The 18874-nt window shown below is 42.6% G+C and overlaps 1 protein-coding gene across 1 annotated transcript in view; it reads left to right on the top strand.

Moving 5' to 3' along the window:
- Positions 1–18874, top strand: part of usp12b (ubiquitin specific peptidase 12b) — a 98128-nt gene that overhangs the window by 11845 nt on the left and 67409 nt on the right. Inside the window, exons 2-5 of the mRNA XM_084327886.1 lie at positions 3099–3179; positions 3322–3405; positions 7945–8074; positions 14588–14841. Coding sequence (XP_084184012.1) covers positions 3099–3179; positions 3322–3405; positions 7945–8074; positions 14588–14841 — 549 coding nt within the window. The remainder of the gene's footprint in view (positions 1–3098; positions 3180–3321; positions 3406–7944; positions 8075–14587; positions 14842–18874) is intronic.

The following is an 18874-nucleotide window of genomic DNA, read 5'->3' as shown; positions in this document are numbered from 1 at the left end:
ATCACCTTTTTATAAAAGAAAATGAATAGCACTTTTATTGATGAATGTGATCTAGCAGAGGTAAATGGCAAATATTAACACATTGACCGCCACAGAAGGGGGCGCTGATACCCCATTCATTGCCAGGTCTATTCAATGGATATAGTTTTAGACTGACATTTGTGAGTGCTTAAAATATATCTTATATAGCTTATATTATATCTATGGGTCTAATAACGCCGTCGGGTCTCAGTGAGCTGCTTCTAGTCAACATTGCAGAGACAGATTGTTTTTTCATCGGTACATTTCCGTTTTATACCGTTTTGAATAGAGTATGGTTTGGTTGTTTTTCAGTAATTCCAGGAAAAGGAGAGAAAAATGCATTTTACTGTAATCCAGTCATCACGTTGTAATTTTTCGGCTGATTATCTAATCATCCTGAAATCAACGCTAGATTATCACTATTATGTCTCCTCGTCCATACATGAAATGACCGTCGTAGCGGGGCGCTCCCCCCCCACCCCCACCGCAGCAACGGTAAACAGCCATACACGGTCCACACAGTGATCGGGGTAGAAATAAATGTCAGATCAACGATCAAATTCATATATGATGTTCTTACCTTGTATCTGATGTAAAGCAAAAGAGATAATCCAAATATCTTATCGCAATTCCAAATAATGCTTGTGGAGGTCCGCACCACACTACCGACCGTTTCACAATGACAGGCGGGCAGGCAGAGTTACTGATGCCATCGTTGTATAGAATTGGCTCGCCTGAATATTTAAAACCCGCCCGCCCGGCTCAGATCGCCTCCTAAGGGCGTTTTCACACCTAGCTCGTTTGGAGCTGTTGTTCCGAAACCTGGAGCGTTTACCCTCTATTTCGGTTCAGTTGGGCATATATGAACACAGCAATCACATTCTGTTGCGGAACAAAACAAGCGGGCCGAGACCACCTAGGTCTCGGCGCACTTCCAAACGAACCCGACGCAACTCGTACGCTGTGAGAATGCAATCGATTTAACAAACCGACAACTCACTTGCCGTACTGTATACGCGCTGCATGATGACGCAACGCACACGCGCCCTGGACTGTTCCATCAGAGGGGGGAGCTTCGGTGGCCAGTGTGAGTGGCTACAGACCACTGCACTTAAATATAAACATTAGTCTACCTGGAGACTCAATGAGGTAATTGTAGATGTCGCCATAAGACGCGTCTGGTCATTTAGTGGGATCATTGTTTCATTATCCTGTTCGGCTGAAAGGACACTGGCCACCGAAGCTCCCCCCTCTGATGGAACATTCCAAGGCGGGTGTGCGTTGCATCACAATCCGTAGGCAATCTGCGCATGTGCATGGGGGAAGCTCTGCTTAAAAATGGGCTTTTTCGCTGCCGAATTAGTTCTGAATGATTAGGAATGGCTCGCGCCGTGTTCAGGAGATTCTGGCGCAGAGACACCCCAAAATCTGACCAATGAGTGACCGTTTGCTTGCGCGTGCGTTTGTTTTGGTCCGCTGTTAATGTTAACACAGCCGTGTGAACACAAACGAACTAAGGGACAAGTGCAACATTGTATCATTATAGTCCCTGTGTCTCCCTGAATCGGAACAAAGCAAACGAACTACAGGAAATTAGCTTATTTAACATCTTCCCTGGAGTTAGACAAGAAGATACATACCTTTTTTGACTCTGTGCGTGCATTTAGCTTAGGGAACAGACGCTCCGTTAGCATAGCTTAGCTTCATCACTGGAAGTGAGGCAGGACAGTACCCTGACGTTCCCTACAGGTTTGTTGATATTCTCATTCCTTCAAAGGATCTGAACCGATTGAAGTTTATGGATACCATGACTTAAAATCCTCTTACCTTGACGATTAAAAGCCTCCCCAATTTAGAAAACAGTAATCCAATGGCTGGTATTGATAATATACTACTAACTACTGGACGCTCGGAGCTAACCGGAGCTAACTCAGAACAGGATGTGTAAAGCAAATATAATGACTTCCTTTCTGGGGTTTTCAAAATAAAAGTGCGACGTTTATAGCAGCGGAAAACGTTTATTTTGTACATTATCTAACGTTAACACGAACCTAAACTAACTTTAGGTTAGTTGTAACGTTAGTTTAGGTTCGTGTTAACGTTAGATAATGTATAAAATAAACGTTTTCCGCTGCTATAGACGTCGCTCTTTTATTTTGAAACCCCCCAGAAAGGAAGTCATTGCTCTCGTTATCTGCTTGAGTGTCCGGTTGCTGGTTAGCTCCGTTAGCGTGCAGTATATCAATACCAGCCATTGGATTACTGTTTTCTAAATTGGGGAGGCTTTTAATCGTCAAGGTAAGAGGATTTTAAGTCATGGTATCCATAAACTTCAATCGGTTCAGATCCTTTGAAGGAATGAGAATATCAACAAACCTGTAGGGAACGTCAGGGTACTGTCCTGCCTCACTTCCAGTGATGAAGCTAAGCTATGCTAACGGAGCGTCTGTTCCCTAAGCTAAATGCACGCACAGAGACAAAAAAGGTATGTATCTTCTTGTCTAACTCCAGGGAAGATGTTAAATAAGCTAATTTCCCAAAATGTTGGAGTTATCCTTTAAAGACACAAGCCCATTTTCAATGAGATGCAATACCTCCGCCTGGCAGTAGAGGGCGGTGTTGACCGTGTGCCAGCTCAGACAGGGTCTGAAGACTATACCAGAGGCTGCAGCTATGAATTATGAACAGATATAGCGAATAAACGATATAACGATCCCAAAAACGAGTAAACTCGTTATTGGCCGCCAATAACGAGTAAACTCGTTTTTGGCGGGGAATGTGTTAACCATATTGCTTGTAATTGAGATGAAGTAAATTGTTCTACGTCGTAAATTGTTATGTCTGTATTGCTTTAAAATCCCAATAATGTCTTGGGTCCACGAGACCCGCAAACATTGGGCGAACAACCAGCGCGATCCCCTCAGCTCCTCAGTTTATTCAGATTAGCGTCATACAGCCTTGCTCATAGGCTCATTGCTAGCTTGGAGTATTGCACCGTACCATGCAACACTGTATGCACCTGCTGCTGCTGCTGCTTCGTTATTCACTGTTTTGACTGATGTCTCTTTCTCCTTCAGGGCGCCAATGCCTCTGCCTTGGAGAAGGAGATTGGACCGGAACAGTTTCCCGTTAATGAACACTACTTTGGATTGGTCAACGTAAGTGTCTGTCAATCTGTGAAAATGATGTCAACATCAAGCAGTCACTCGATAGCAGCTGCTGATTTGTGGCTGACAATTCATAATGACCTGCCTCTCTCTCTCGCTCTCTGTCTCTCTGTCTCTCTACCTCTCTCTCTAGTTTGGCAACACCTGCTACTGCAACTCTGTCCTGCAGGCGCTGTACTTTTGCCGGCCGTTCAGAGAGAAAGTGTTGGCGTACAAGGTAGGAAACCAGGCGTTTGCCACGGGTTGATTGTGGTTGGTGTGTGTCTTTTATTTCTATGAATGGGTATATAGTTAATATGTCACTAAGCTACTTAAAGAAACACGCCAACATTATGGGAAACATGCTCACCGTCTTGTCCAGACCAATGTCCTCTCTGCGTTCAGTAGAAAGTTATCCGGCTGCAAGCCAGCCTAGCTTACCACAAATTTGCCGTGCTACGGCTGTGGGGGTGCTGGAGACATGATCCACATGATACATGACATGATAAACCTAGATCTCTGGACAATCCAGAGACACTGCGTGGGCAATCTGCGCATCATGCAGAGTTCGAGAGTAGGTGCGGAAAAGTGACTATAGCTCGGACAGAGAAAGTGCCAATCGACTTGGGAGTGTGTGTTCAGGAGACTCGGGCGTATAAAGGTCTATTGGGTCATGTCTCCCTCGCCCCCACAGCCGCAGCTACAACCAAGGCTCTCATCCACATTCATTAATTTTCTCCCTCCGCTCTCTCCCATGATTTCAGAATACCGGAAGTGTTGCAGTGGTCTATAGGGCCTTATATGAGCCGACACCAAAAAAAGCTGAACATTAACCTGCCTGTCAATTCTAGACGGCCAAGCTCATTGGATGTTCTTCCTGAAGTTGCTACGTTCCGTGTTCGGGTAGAGTTGTTTCACCTCAACCCAATTGATGGAAACTCATTTGCGCTTTCTTTTTTGCAACATTTTAAAAATGTTGCTTAAAATTCGCTTAACCATTGAACAGGACCACAGCTGTAGATTGGCTTCCAAACATTTCACTCCCATATATTAGGACAAGAAGGACAGCAACATTGAAAAAACATACATCTAATCTAGTAGAGCATAGGTGTCAAACTCACGGCCCGCGGGCCAAATCCGGCCCGCCACGTCATTTGATGTGGCCCCCCAAGAGCTCAGGTTTAAAAAAAAAAAAAAAAAAAAAAAAAAAAAAAAAAAATGTTTTACATTAATATTGGGTTAAAAAATAGCAGTGTTAAAATAATTGTGGGTTAATGCATTAATAAAGCTTTAACTTTGACAGCCTTAGTTATTACACATTCTTACACATACATGTATGTTGAACATCTGAGGTAACAAAGGAAAAAAGCCAAAAGCACTTACTCCTCAGACATTCTTTGACAATTTTACAGCCCAAAATACAAAAAAGATCCAGGCGGAATAGGTAACAAAGGGTTGAAGAAATATTGTCTGAACTGTCAGATGCAAACTGGCTGTGTGACATAACCGAGCATCTCGCTCAATTGAATAAGAAGCTGTAGGGACGCAAACAAGTCACACCCAAAACTTGACCAATATAGTTGTGAACTGAGACAACCCTTATTTTGTTATTTTTGAGTACAGTTACAGTTGTGTGTTCATGCAGACACATAATAGCAATTTCATTACGAATTGAAAATGGGGGACCCTGATGTAAACAAGTCGAAAGTCTTTCTCTGGTCTGCATCCCCTTAACAATTGTGTGTATTGAGCTGTACTGTACTGTACCCATTCTGCAATCTGTTAATTAAAGTTAATTAAACTATCTTCCATTAGTTGGATGTATGGCCTCTGCAAGGTTGTGTGCAGCCATTTGTTTTTGTAACATCTGCTACATCTGTCCCACGTGTTCTTTGCAGCTCACAGTTGTTAGTTCTGCCCCTCTTGACTGTGACAAAAAGGTTTTGAACAAACTTAATATCATAGCTTGTATTTGATGATATTCTTCTTTGTTATTTACTTGAATGGTTTGATCATTGATTGGTGGAGTAATATGGGGTTCTGATAAACTAAAATTATTTGTTAAAATAACATAAGCTAACATATATTTTTACATTTATGCAAATTAATATGCAATATGTATAACTTGAATAAGTAATAAATACAGAAACACCATGTTTAACAATATGTAAATGTATAGCTACATTTATTTTACATTACGGTCTTTGGCCCTTTGAGGGCAACCATAATGCTGATGTGGCCCTCTGTGAAAATGAGTTTGACACCCCTGTAGTAGAGCCTTGAGCGAACGTACTGTACAGGTGTCCGCATTACTGATAGGAACTAGCAAAGCGGCATGAATATTTACAAAGTCTGGATTTCCAGAGTCACTGCCTCGATAAAGTGTTTGAGAGCCGAGAGTTGATCTTTTGGGAATCTGTGCGATTTCTATCAACAAATAGTAAATCTGAAAGAGTTGAAGGCACTCTCTCTTAGAAAACGAAGTAGGTTTTATTAGTTTGGCTACAATAATGTTTTTTAGAAGAGAGAGAGAGTGCCTTGGGGTCTTTTAGATTTACACTTCAAAATATTTCTTTTGAGATATGACACTGGAATATTTCTTCTTTTTCTCTGAATAATCACCCAAACTGACTCTTAACTGACCATATATTTGTACTAGAGATGGGCACAAGTAATGTTTTCCCAGATCGAGTAGCTACTCGCATTAATTACTCGAGTAGTGATCGATTACTTGTTTTTTATCTGTTTTTAAACGCATAAAGAGCATGGCAGCAATTCACAGCAATGCACAGCGATGCTTAGTGCTTATTGTCAGTCAAAACAGTGTAATAATTACATTACCTCCATTAGGGATGGGTACCGAATTCGGTACTTTTAAAGGTACCTACCGAAACACGTCGGTACTACCGAGTATCGATTCACGTGAGATCCACCGGTGCCAACTTTCGGTACTATGCGCAAAAAAAATAAAAAGCCGATGACGTCACGTTTTGTTGACCGCAAAAACGAAACCGCACGTTAAGGCACAATACATGTTTTCAAACTCTCTTTGGGTGTTTGCAATTCATGGGGACTGGGGAGTATATGTCTCTGATATCTATCTTGGTAGTGGGCAGGTTGTTAGAAAGTGTAGCTCAGTTTCCACATCTGCTCTGTCTGACATGGCTGTTAGCCTAGCCACGGAGCGTCTTTAGAGAGGAGATTGAATCCGGGACACAATGGGACACTGGCTCTGTTCATGGTCACAAATGGATTCCAGCTTCATTTATTTACTACAGATGACAAACGTGTTGTTTCTGTTTTTTTTTTTTTTTTTTTTTTTTTTTTTTTTTTTTTAATATATATATATTATACATACTTGCGCCACACGGAACAACTGATCACTACAGCCCAGCATCATATTACTGTAGCCAGTCTGTTGAAACACCACTATCTCCAAACGTTCTTTTGCTATGTGCTCGCGCTGCCACGGTGGGTTTTATTTTTAGTGGTCGGCTTACTCCTTCCATAGTTTCACATATTTGTAACCCATTTGACGTTCTTAAGCTGACGTTAGCTAAGCTAACCGTCGGACATAACGTTAGCTCCTAGGGCTACAGTGCAAGCCGGGACAGAAGAGTAGAGGATGTGACGTCGGTAAACAAGCCACACACCGCAGCAGAGCGGGTCTTCTCCAAGCGGGGGTGGAGCAAAAATAACTGCTAGAATACTCAATCAGCAGCAGAGTAGTTCATTGCTGCTAGATTTTTTGTTTGTTTAATCAATTGTAAAATACTTTACATTAGTAAGATGTTAATAATAATAAAGTAATAATAATACATTATTTATTTATTAAATATTAAGTTTGGATTTTTTCTTTTTACAACTGAGGTAGGTAGATACAATTTTTAGAGACTAAAGTACCGAAAAAAGGTACCGTTGGGTACCGGTATCGATTCACAGGTACCGGTATCGGTTCAAATGTGAAAGGTACCCATCCCTAACCTCCATTCTGTCTGCAGCAGGTCTCTCCACTCAGATTTTTGGTACAGGATGTGATCTCTTGCAGTAGTAACGGTTTGGGTCCATGTAGCACAATTAATGTTAACAGTTAGCTAGCCAAAACTTCAGCCTGTCCATACGAATGAACGCTACAGAAAGTGGGCGGCATGTTGTTGGCACAATTTGGAAATGCACAAAAACAAACCGCTGTTTTGATCTGTTTTAGCTAGCTGTTTTGATCTGTTTTAGCTAGCTGTTTTGATCTGTTTTAGCTAGCTGTTTTTATCTGTTTTGGCTAGCTGTTTTTATCTGTTTTGGCTAGCTGTTTTTATCTGTTTTAGCTAGCTGTTTTTATCTGTTTTAGCTAGCTGTATGCCAACTTTTCAAGGTGACGTTTACTCTTCTCCAACTCTCTCAGGCTTCCACTGTTGTCGTACTGCAACAACTCAAGCCTTGCGGGATTTCAGAGTGAGATTTCAGTTTCAGTGGCACTTTTAGTGGACATACTTGGTAACCAAATTAAATATAAAAATCAATTTCCCTCAGAAACCAGTCGAGTTCAGTTGAAGCAGCAGGTACTCGAGTAATTGATTACTCATGCCCATCCCCAATTTGTACAACAACGATGGCCACCAGATAGGGCCGCTTCTCTTCCATCCCTGCTCTCTCCAGGTTCAGCCCTGGCATCAGGGAATTCCCGTCCACTCGTCTGCACCATAATTAGTCTTTGGCCCGTACGCTAAAGATGGCCACCTGGCAGTGTCACCTGTTCACTGTCTCGTCTTATTCATTGTAGGTTCAGCCTCGTCGCAAGGAGTCCCTGCTCACTTGCCTGGCCGACCTGTTCAACAGCATCGCCACGCAGAAGAAGAAGGTCGGAGTCATCCCTCCCAAGAAATTCATCTCACGCCTGAGGAAGGAGAATGGTGAGAGAGAGAGAGGGAGAGAGAGGGTGGGGCTGGTGGTTTATACGGATCATATCACCATATTTCTTGACTGTATAATGCTATTTAGAAGAATGCCTTTCGTTAATCCCTTTGGGGAGATTTGCCCTCTGTGTTTGACCTGTCCTAACTATTTAGGAGCAGTGGGCAGCCACACAGTGCAGGGCCTGGGGACCAAGTCCAGTTGTAATGCCAGTACCTTGGGCAAGGGGAATGTCACAATATACAGGGTTCGCACAAGGTCCTTGAAGTGCTTAAAGTGCTTGATAAATATTTTTTTTAAGTCGAGGCCTGGAATTCCTTGAAAACGGCATTCTTTTTAACAAGGTGCTTGAAATTCAAATCAACCATTCGCATTGAAAGTTTTGTTCATCCATGATAAAAAAAATTCTGAATCAAGAAATAAAAATGTTTCATCTAAAGTGTAACTAATTGTCGGAAATCGGTTTTTAAGCCATACATATTGGATCCGATTTTCTTTTAGATAAAAAACAGCATTTACAAGTGAATTGTATCCTTTTAAATGCCCTTTTAAAATGGAAAATAGTGCTTAGAAAAGTACTTGAATGTCCTTGAATTTCATATTGCAATGTCTGTGGGAACCCTCATATACGTAGCATGTCTTTTTATGGTGTGGGGGAAACCGGAGGACCCGGAGGAAACCTACGCAAACACAAAACATGTAAACGTGTAAAACACACAGAAAAGCCATCTGCTGGGGTTTGAACCCACAACCTTCTTGCTGTGAGGCAACAGTGTCAACAACTGCATCACACACTGCAGAGAAATGGCTTCTGGTGTGAACAGCCAGGCTCCTGCTCTCCTGGTGTGAACAGCCAGGCTCCTGCTCTTCTGGTGTGAACAGCCAGGCTCCTGCTCTTCTGGTGTGAACAGCCAGACTCCTGCTTTTTTAGTGTGAACAGCCAGGCTTCTTCTCTTCAAGTGTGAACAGCCAGGCTTCTTCTCTTCTAGTGTGAACAGCCAGGCTCCTGCTCTTCTGGTGTGAACAGCCAGACTCCTGCTTTTTTAGTGTGAACAGCCAGGCTCCTGCTCTTCTAGTGTGAACAGCCAGGCTCCTGCTCTTCTAGTGTGAACAGCCAGGCTTCTTCTCTTCTAGTGTGAACAGCCAGGCTTCTTCTCTTCTAGTGTGAACAGCCAGGCTCCTTCTCTTCTAGTGTGAACAGCCAGGCTCCTTCTCTTCTAGTGTGAACAGCCAGGCTTCTTCTCTTCTAGTGTGAACAGCCAGGCTTCTTCTCTTCTAGTGTGAACAGCCAGGCTTCTTCTCTTCTAGTGTGAACAGCCAGGCTTCTTCTCTTCTAGTGTGAACAGCCAGGCTCCTTCTCTTCTAGTGTGAACAGCCAGGCTCCTTCACTTCTAGTGTGAACAGCCAGGCTTCTTCTCTTCTGGTGTGAACAGCCAGGCTTCTTCTCTTCTAGTGTGAACAGCCAGGCTTCTTCTCTTCTAGTGTGAACAGCCAGGCTCTTTCTCTTCTAGTGTGAACAGCCAGGCTCTTTCTCTTCTAGTGTGAACAGCCAGGCTCCTTCTCTTCTGGTGTGAGCAGCCAGGCTCCTTCTCTTCTAGTGTGAACAACTAGCCTCCTTCTCTTCTGGTGTGAACAGCCAGGCTCCTTCTCTTCTGGTGTGAACAGCCAGGCTCCTTCTCTTCTGGTGTGAACAGCCAGGCCCCTGCTCTTCTGGTGTGAACAGCCAGGCTCCTTCTCTTCTGGTGTGAACAGCCAGGCTCCTGCTCTTCTGGTGTGAACAGCCAGGCTCCTTCTCTTCTGGTGTGAACAGCCAGGCCCCTGCTCTTCTGGTGTGAACAGCCAGGCTCCTTCTCTTCTGGTGTGAACAACTAGCCTCCTGCTCTTCTGGTGTGAACAGCCAGGCTCCTTCTCTTCTGGTGTGAACAGCCAGGCTCCTTCTCTTCTGGTGTGAACAGCCAGGCTCCTGCTCTTCTGGTGTGAACAGCCAGGCTCCTTCTCTTCTGGTGTGAACAGCCAGGCTCCTGCTCTTCTGGTGTGAACAGCCAGGCTCCTTCTCTTCTGGTGTGAACAACTAGCCTCCTGCTCTTCTGCTCCAGAATGAATACTTTATAGGGATGCCCCGATCACGTTTTTTGCCACCGATACCGATCACCGATCGTCTTGAGCCATATCGGCCGATACCGATCCGATACCGATAGTTTTTGATTAAAAAAAATAATTAAAAATAATTTTATATAATTTTATTTTTATTTTTTATAAAATATATATATTATATAATTAGACTTGTACTTGTATTATCTGCGAGACATCGCCACCATGCAACAAGTCAAAATGCTCGCTATCTGCAAACAGCTCCACTGTCTGTGTGTACTCAAGTAGCCTCCAGCTACGGCCAGCATTCTCTGGCGCTGCAGCTGGACCCTAGTATTGGTATAAATCACATTCAGCAAGCCCTCAGCTCGAATACGCATCGAATCAATGTTATAAGACATTGATATCAGGAGCTATCTGTAGCTACTGCTAGCCGGCTAGATAACGTTAAGACAACGCCTCAGTGAACTATTTAGTTTAGAGCTAACGTGAGCTACCGAGTCAACGGAGGTAACTTATCATGCACTCGACTATTGCTGGAGCATTTGTTGATATCAGCAGCTATCAGTAGCTAGCCAGCTAGATAACGTTAGACAATGCCTCATGTAGTCACTGGGCCATTTAGTTTAAACAGTAACGTTAGCTTGGTAGGTAGCCAACGTTAGCTCACGTCGCATCATGCACCAGACTATAGCAGACTGCGAGGCTCTTGTTTACATGGGTGCGGGAGGAGCTGGGGAGGAGGAGGCGCTGTACGCTGCTGTGTGTCTGAGAGAGAAGTCAAGTCAGCAGTGACTGTGAGATCTCCGCTAAGAATTGGATCATGTTTTTCAATCGGTTTTGACGATTGTCGAAAATAAAGCATTATCACCGATCGCATATTTATACTGATTATCGGCCGATAACTATCGGTGGCCGATCAATCGGGGCATCCCTAATACTTTACAGTGCTTTGGTGTTCTGTCACTTGTGTGTCCCAGGTGTATGCCGGAAATCAGAGCATCAACACTCTGTGATGTTGTCAAGTGACACTTTTTGGAGTTGGTCCATTCATTGACGAATTAAGTGGCAGAATTGATGGATTCCTTCCTAGACATTTTCTCTTTTAAGCGATTACATCAGAATGGGTTTTATTTAGGGCTCTGAATTGGTTCTGAATCAGACAATGTGCCCACATCCCAGTGAAATCACCATGGGTACTACTGTCATGGTGTCCTGGGAGTTGTTCCACCATTCACTGTCTATGGAGCAGCTCCAGGATTTGTCTCTTGATGGCATCATCACTAGAGTATTGTTTCTCTGGTGTTCAGCACCAATCAAAACCGAGATGTACAGTATTATACAGTATGTGGTAATGTCATGCATTGGGCAGTGAGCAGCTTCTCTTATTGGTCTTAAAACACGCCAACATTATGGGAAATGCACTTAGGCCTAACAAAAATAATGGTTTGGTTCCGGTTGCCGACCGACCCTGCCGATTTAGGTGCGACCCAATTTAGTAAAAAAAAAAAAAAAAAAAAATTACAATAAAGTTTCATACAAATCTTAGTCAAACCTTTAGTATTATGGATATTAAACATGCTGGCAGAGTACATGCATCCATGTTGTTGTGAACATTTTAATTAAATAAAGAAATTCCCTATCCATAGTTGCCATGGGAAAAAATAAAATAAAAAATAAAATAAAATAAATTCCCTACCTTCCCAACACCTTTTGAGTGTTGTCAAAAATATCGAAGTATCGATACATACCGATACTGAATATTTAAAACGGTTTCGATACTCATTTCCCGAAATACCGATACTTTCTGCAGTATCGATACCAGCTGGCTTGCTCCCACAAGTTGTTGACAGACAGACACGCTGCTGTCGTCCTCCTCCTCAGAGACCAACAGACACAAGCTGCTGCAGCCTCCTCCCCCTCACAGACGCGTCAGACCTGTCTTCAGTTTGTAAACAAAGCTATTAGCTAACGTTAGCTAGTCTGTTAGCTCCGTCCGTTAGCTCCGTTAGCTTATGCTAGCTAGCTGGCCACCTTTATAATTACTTCATGGAAACGGAGTAACGCCGAGCCCACCCACACTACACCAGTACACGCATGCAGCCTCCTCCCCCTCACAGACGCGTCAGACCCGTCTTCAGTTTGTAAACAAAGCTATTAGCTAACGTTAGCTAGTCCGTTAGCGCCGTCCGTTAGCTCCGTTAGCTTATGCTAGCTAGCTGGCCACCTTTATAATTACTTCATGGAAATGGAGTAACGTCAGGTCGAGCCCATCCATACTACACTAGTACAAAACTAGAAAGGTGCGCTCAGTAGGTGACAGTCACACATTTCTTCTCTCACTTTTTAAAACAAAGGGTTTTAAAAGTGTATTTATCTTCTCGTATAGTACCAGAGAGAAGCTGAGGAGAATCAACCAGCAACAAAAGCAACATTTGTTAAAAAAAGAAAAAAAATTATTATTATTTTTTTATTTTTTTGGTATCGAAGTATCGATACTTTTCAAGGTATCTTATCGAAGTCGAAATTCCAGTATTGTGACAACACTACTACCTACCCATGGCCTTAACTGACAACCAACAGGAACCAAACAATATTTGAGTCAGACAAGATGATGGATACCAATTTCCTCTCTGTGCCTTCAGTAGAAAGCCATCCGGCTACAAGCTAGCCTAGCTTAGCACAAATGAACGGAAGTGGATTCGGATCGGCTAGTCTAGCTGTTGGCCAAAAACACCTCTCCTGGAGCTAGGCTAACGGTTACGTGTCCGCTTCCATTCATTTGTGCTAAGCTAGGCTAGCTTGCAGCTGGATAGCTTTCTACTGAACGCACAGAGGAAATTGGTATCTATGTTCTCTTGTCTGACTCTGGAGAAGATGTTTCCATAAATGTTGGTGTGTTCCTTTTAAGAATGTTAAGAGAAGCTGCTCACTCCCTGGCCCCAATGAATGCATTTATTGACAATTACATTAAACAATGTTTCGATAGCAGTGTTGCCTTGGTCAGAGTTAATCTAACCAAGTTGGTTGACGGTAGTAGGTACATTTTTATTTTTTTTTAAATTTTTAAACACCGCGTGCAGACTTCCCCTCTCTTCCTTATGCAGATTTCTTTCTGCCCAGTGTCTGTGGGCAGCCTATACCTAGTCCTCTCTCTCTAGAGAGAGAGAGACGACATGGAAGAGAGGGATAGGGGGATGAAGAGAAAAAGAATGCCAGAGAGAGAGTAGGGGAAGAGGGTGAAAAAAACTAAAGAGCGAGTGGATGTCAGGTGTCATCTCATCCAAGAAATTAATCTCACAGCTGAGGAAATAAAAGCTGGGACGGGGGGCGGGGGGGGGGGGGGGGGGGGGCAGATGGAGGAATAGAAAAGAGGAGAGGAGAGGAATGAAAAACAGGGAGGAGGAAGTGAGAATATTAATTGGCCACTTTCCTTTTTTAGGTTGGCTACATACTGTGGGGGAAAAAATCGATACGTAGTAGTATTTTGCATGGCGATACTGTGTCGATACAGGGACGCCAAGTATCGATATTTAATTATTCATATATATTAAAAAAAAATTGTATAAGGAAGTTGCATTGTTCATTTCAATACCTGTAATAGTACAGTATTCCACACGCACACACACACACACGCACACACACGTGTGCATTCAGTTAAGTTGGAATATGACTGTAATACAAACAGTTCAGTTGGTCAGGTACATGCAACACAGATTACAGTGTTTACATCTGTCTGCTTGAGAAAATACCATGTTCTGCAATAAAAATTATTGAAGTGAGATGAACAGACTGAACTTTATTTTATTAGATAAAACATGTTGAAAAAGTTTTACTTTGCAGTTGAAAAAAGGCAATACCATTTTTCCCGTAAATACTCAGCGTATCGCGATATATTTAGTATCGCGATACTATCGTATCGTGACGCAAGTATCGCGACGCAAGTATCGCGATAGCATCGTATTGTGAGGTCTCTGGCGATTCCCACCCCTACTACATACACCTAATGTTCTGCTCTCTCTCTCTCTCTCTCTCTCTCTCTCTTTCTCTCTCTCTCTCTCTCTCTCTCTCTCTCACTCTCTGTCTCCATCTCTCCATCCCTCTCTCTCTCCTCCACTTCCTTCTGTCCGTCTCTCAATTTCCATCCCCCTTCTCCCCACCTCTCTCCCCCTCTGTCTTTCTGTCTCTTCTTCCCCTCTCACTATTCTCTCTCTCTTTCTCGCTCTCTCTCTCTATCTATCTATCTATCTATCTATCTATCTATCTATCTATCTATCTATCTATCTATCTATCTATCTATCTATCTATCTCTCTCTCTCTCTCTCTCTCTCTCTCTCTCTCTCTCTCTCTCTCTCCCTCTCCCTCTCCCTCTCTCTCTCTCTCTCTCTCTCTCTCTCTCTCTCTGTCTCTGTCTCTCTCAGAGTTGTTTGACAACTACATGCAGCAGGACGCCCACGAGTTCCTCAACTACCTCCTCAACACCATCGCCGACCTGCTCCAGGAGGAGAAGAGCCAGGAGCGACAGCAGAACGGAAAAGTGCTGCAGAACGGAGGAGGAGGAGGAGGAGGAGAGGGAGGCGAAGGGGAGGGAGGAAAGGAGACGCAACAGACTTGGGTCCACGAGATCTTCCAAGGGACACTGACCAACGAGACACGCTGTCTCAACTGTGAAGCTGTGAGTGTCTTCTGCCCCCCCCCCCCCCGTTATACCAAAGTCTAAAGAGAAGTCTGTTCATTCTGCCGCCATCTTGATAACTGCAAGTTAAGGAGTCCTTAGTTAACACGGCGACCACTCCACGGCGAGATCGCAATTCATTTTGAAACATTTAGCCTCGGAATGCGGTCGATCAAAATTGTACTCGACATAAAACAACACCGCTTTTGATGATAGTTTGTTTTGTAGCGAGTACGGCATTGTGCCGAATATAAGACGGGTTTGTTTTCCTAGAACAAAAATTTGAAAATGGGCGTTGTCTTATTTCCGGGGTCTAGACTTTCATACATTCAACAACAACCGATCGTGCCAAGCAAGCCGCCGTCTTCTCTCTGCGGCCGCGTTAAGTAACTGAGCGCTCGCGGTGATGATGCTCATGGTGAGCCCTAAGCGCATTTTTTAAATCACTTAACACTATGATCGCCGTGAACGAGTTTTCACGTCATTCCGAGCCATGCTCATGCTGCCGAAGACGCCGTAACTCGTCTTTGATGTCAATATTTCAAAAATCTGTCATCGAAATTAGGGATGCACGATAATTATCGGGCCGATAATTATCGGGCCGATATCAGCAATTATGACGTCATCCCGATAAACTCGATAACGTTATTGATAGCTCCGATAACATATAATACATTTTTTGGTTAAAAGAAATCCGGTGTGGGTGGATTTGGATGAAGGGCGCTTGTTTTTATTATAGCCTCCTCCCGTTTTGCCAGTACTGTGGTAAAACTGATAGCGTGTGGTTTAGGAACAGGGAGTTTTTCACAAATCCAGCGCTCCCTTTCTTGGCTGTGACGTAGTCACGTTACATTCGGAGACAGACAGTCGATCTGCCAATTACGTCCCACTGCTTGCACCCACCTCTTCTTCTTACCACCAATCAGAAGCTCTCGTTCGTTTATTTACCTCCGGATTGTCAGCCATTACTCTACTCGGAGCTAACGTTATCTCCCCGCCAGCCACATTGACAAGTACCAGCGCTTATACATTACTGGCAAATGTCTTGTTGCACTTGTGGCAACGAGCGTTGTCAGCATCGACTTTAGTAAAATAGACCCAGACTTTTGAACATTTCGTTCTGTCCGCCATTATGAGAGCAGAGCTGTCTGTACTCGGCAGCGCAGCACCCGTGTCTGTGTGTGTGTGAGTGTGTGTGTGTGTGTGTGTGTGGGAGGGGAAGAGAGGAGAGAGCACAGCAGGCAGAGAGCACAGAGCTCCCCGCGCAGGCAGAGACACAGAGGCAGGAGAGATCTAGACAACTGCCAACAAGATTAGTTTGCGACGTTTAAATTCCTCAAAAAAAAACTCCATAATTTCTCGAGTACCGATAGCAGTACCGATGACGTCGGAGCTTATAAATACTAAAAAAAAAAAAAAAAAATGATAAAAAAAAAATATATATATATATACAGTTAAAAAAAATATTATAATACAATAAATATCGGTTATCGGTATCGGCTTGAGGAGCATAAAGTTATCGGTATCGGTATCGGTGTCAAAAAATCAATATCGTGCATCCCTAATCGAAATCATATTTCCTTTCCGGAGCCCTGAGACACAGTGCAAAGCTCCACTCAACTCTCTAGCGGTTCAAGAGCGCCATCTGGTGGCCGATCGGCAGATCGCCAGCCGGAAATTAACCTTTGAACCGGTAGTGCTCATCCATATGTGGTCCGACCACTCGCTATAGCTCCCGTGACTCTATCTTGAAACACTGGATAATAGATCGCTCGCCCTAACTCAATAAACAACGTTATTTGGACGTATATACTATTATACAACCTGGAAATGGATCGGGCATTTCTACATCCCATAATAGAAAAAAATCTGTTCCACGCTCATCTGCCAGCGGCGCGAGGAAGCCACGGTAAGATTCAGCGTTATTTCTAACGTATTCTATACTAACTGATCTGATGAACATATGACCCACTCTGGATGAATCATCTAACGCTGCCCACGGAATTATAAACGATCCCCCGCCCATCCGGTCATCATCAGATGATGCGTAGAAACTTCTAGAACCACGTCCAGTTGAAACTTTTTATCTCGCACAGATTCCTACCAAACTGTATTTGATCATCAATATAATGCATTTGGGGCTATAAATCACGTTCTGAAGAAAGCTGCAGAAAACGATAAAAACATACTTATACTTTAGACCATATTTTAGTATGAATATGTGAATGAAAAAGTTTAACGTTGCTACACCCTGAACAATACATATAGGACATTGAATGGGCCATAATAATGGCAATTTAGCAATAGGATTTAAAAAGTTATAGCCCTGCAAAGAAGGGGAACTTCTCCATAGACAAATAGAGCTGGCGAGGGATGGTAAATTATGAATTTAACCCATGGCGATTAAAGTGTTAACATTCTGCTCTGAATGAATGAATGAATGACATTTTATTTTCATGTCATGTCCGATGACCCGTCCCTTATGGGATTATAAGACACCAAAAACAACAATTGAACAGTCTAGTTATATGTCTCTGGTTATATGTCTCTAGTTATATGTCTCTGGTTATATGTCTCTGGTTATATGTCTGTAGTTATATGTCTCTGGTTATATGTCTGTAGTTATATGTCTGTAGTTATATGTCTCTGGTTATATGTCTGTAGTTATATGTCTCTGGTTATATGTCTGTAGTTATATGTCTGTAGTTAAATGTCTCTAGTTATATGTCTGTAGTTATGTCTCTAGTTATATGTCTGTAGTTATATGTCTCTGGTTATGTCTCTAGTTATATGTCTCTAGTTATATGTCTGTAGTTATATGTCTCTAGTTATATGTCTGTAGTTATATGTCTCTGGTTGTATGTCTCTGGTTATATGTCTCTAGTTATATGTCTCTGGTTATATGTCTGTAGTTATATGTCTCTAGTTATATGTCTGTAGTTATGTCTCTAGTTATATGTCTGTAGTTATATGTCTATGGTTATGTCTCTAGTTATATGTCTCTAGTTATATGTCTCTAGTTATATGTCTGTAGTTATATGTCTCTGGTTGTATGTCTCTGGTTATATGTCTCTGGTTGTATGTCTCTGGTTATATGTCTCTAGTTATATGTCTCTGGTTATGTCTCTAGTTATATGTCTCTGGTTATATGTCTCTAGTTATATGTCTCTGGTTATATGTCTGTAGTTATATGTCTGTGTTGTATGTCTGTAGTTATACGTCTGTAGTTATATGTCTGTGTTGTATGTCTGTAGTTATATGTCTGTAGTTATATGTCTGTGTTGTTGTCTGTAGTTATTTGTCTGTAGTTATATGTCTGTGTTGTATGTCTGTAGTTATATGTCTGTAGTTATATGTCTGTAGTTATATGTCTGTGTTATATGTCTGTAGTTATATGTCTGTAGTTATATGTCTGTAGTTATATGTCTGTAGTTATATGTCTCTGGTAATATGTCTCTAGTTATATGTGTAATGCCTGGTCTTCTCGTTCCCTTCACGTGTTTTCCTCCTTGGTCTGCTTGCAGGTGTTTAAGCTAATATCTTATCTTAAAACATCGCTGACTGTAAATCCTGGTAAGAAGATTTAATATACAAGCTTATTTTCTTTATTATTATTAATTATAGAGTCCCTGGTAAAGATAAAACTCAATATGAGTGGCTGATCAGAATCAGAAAGGTCTTTATTGCCAAGTATACTTTACACATACAAGGAATTTGCTTTGGACGTTACTGGTGCGTACAGAGTGTTATAGACAGTAACAGTGTTTGGACGTTACTGGTGCGTACAGAGTGTTATAGACAGTAACGGTGTTTGGACGTTACTGGTGTGTACAGAGTGTTATAGACAGTAGCGGTGTTTGGACGTTACTGGTGCGTACAGAGTGTTATAGACAGTAACGGTGTTTGGACGTTACTGGTGCGTACAGAGTGTTATAGACAGTAACGGTGTTTGGACGTTACTGGTGCGTACAGAGTGTTATAGACAGTAACGGTGTTTGGACGGTACTGGTGCGTACAGAGTGTTATAGACAGT

Source organism: Notolepis coatsorum (assembly GCF_963971535.1).
Source record: "Notolepis coatsorum genome assembly, chromosome: 13".
Taxonomy (NCBI): Eukaryota; Metazoa; Chordata; class Actinopteri; order Aulopiformes; family Paralepididae; genus Notolepis; species Notolepis coatsorum.
Note: the sequence above shows the minus strand (reverse complement) of the source record. Positions and strands in the feature narration are given on the sequence as shown.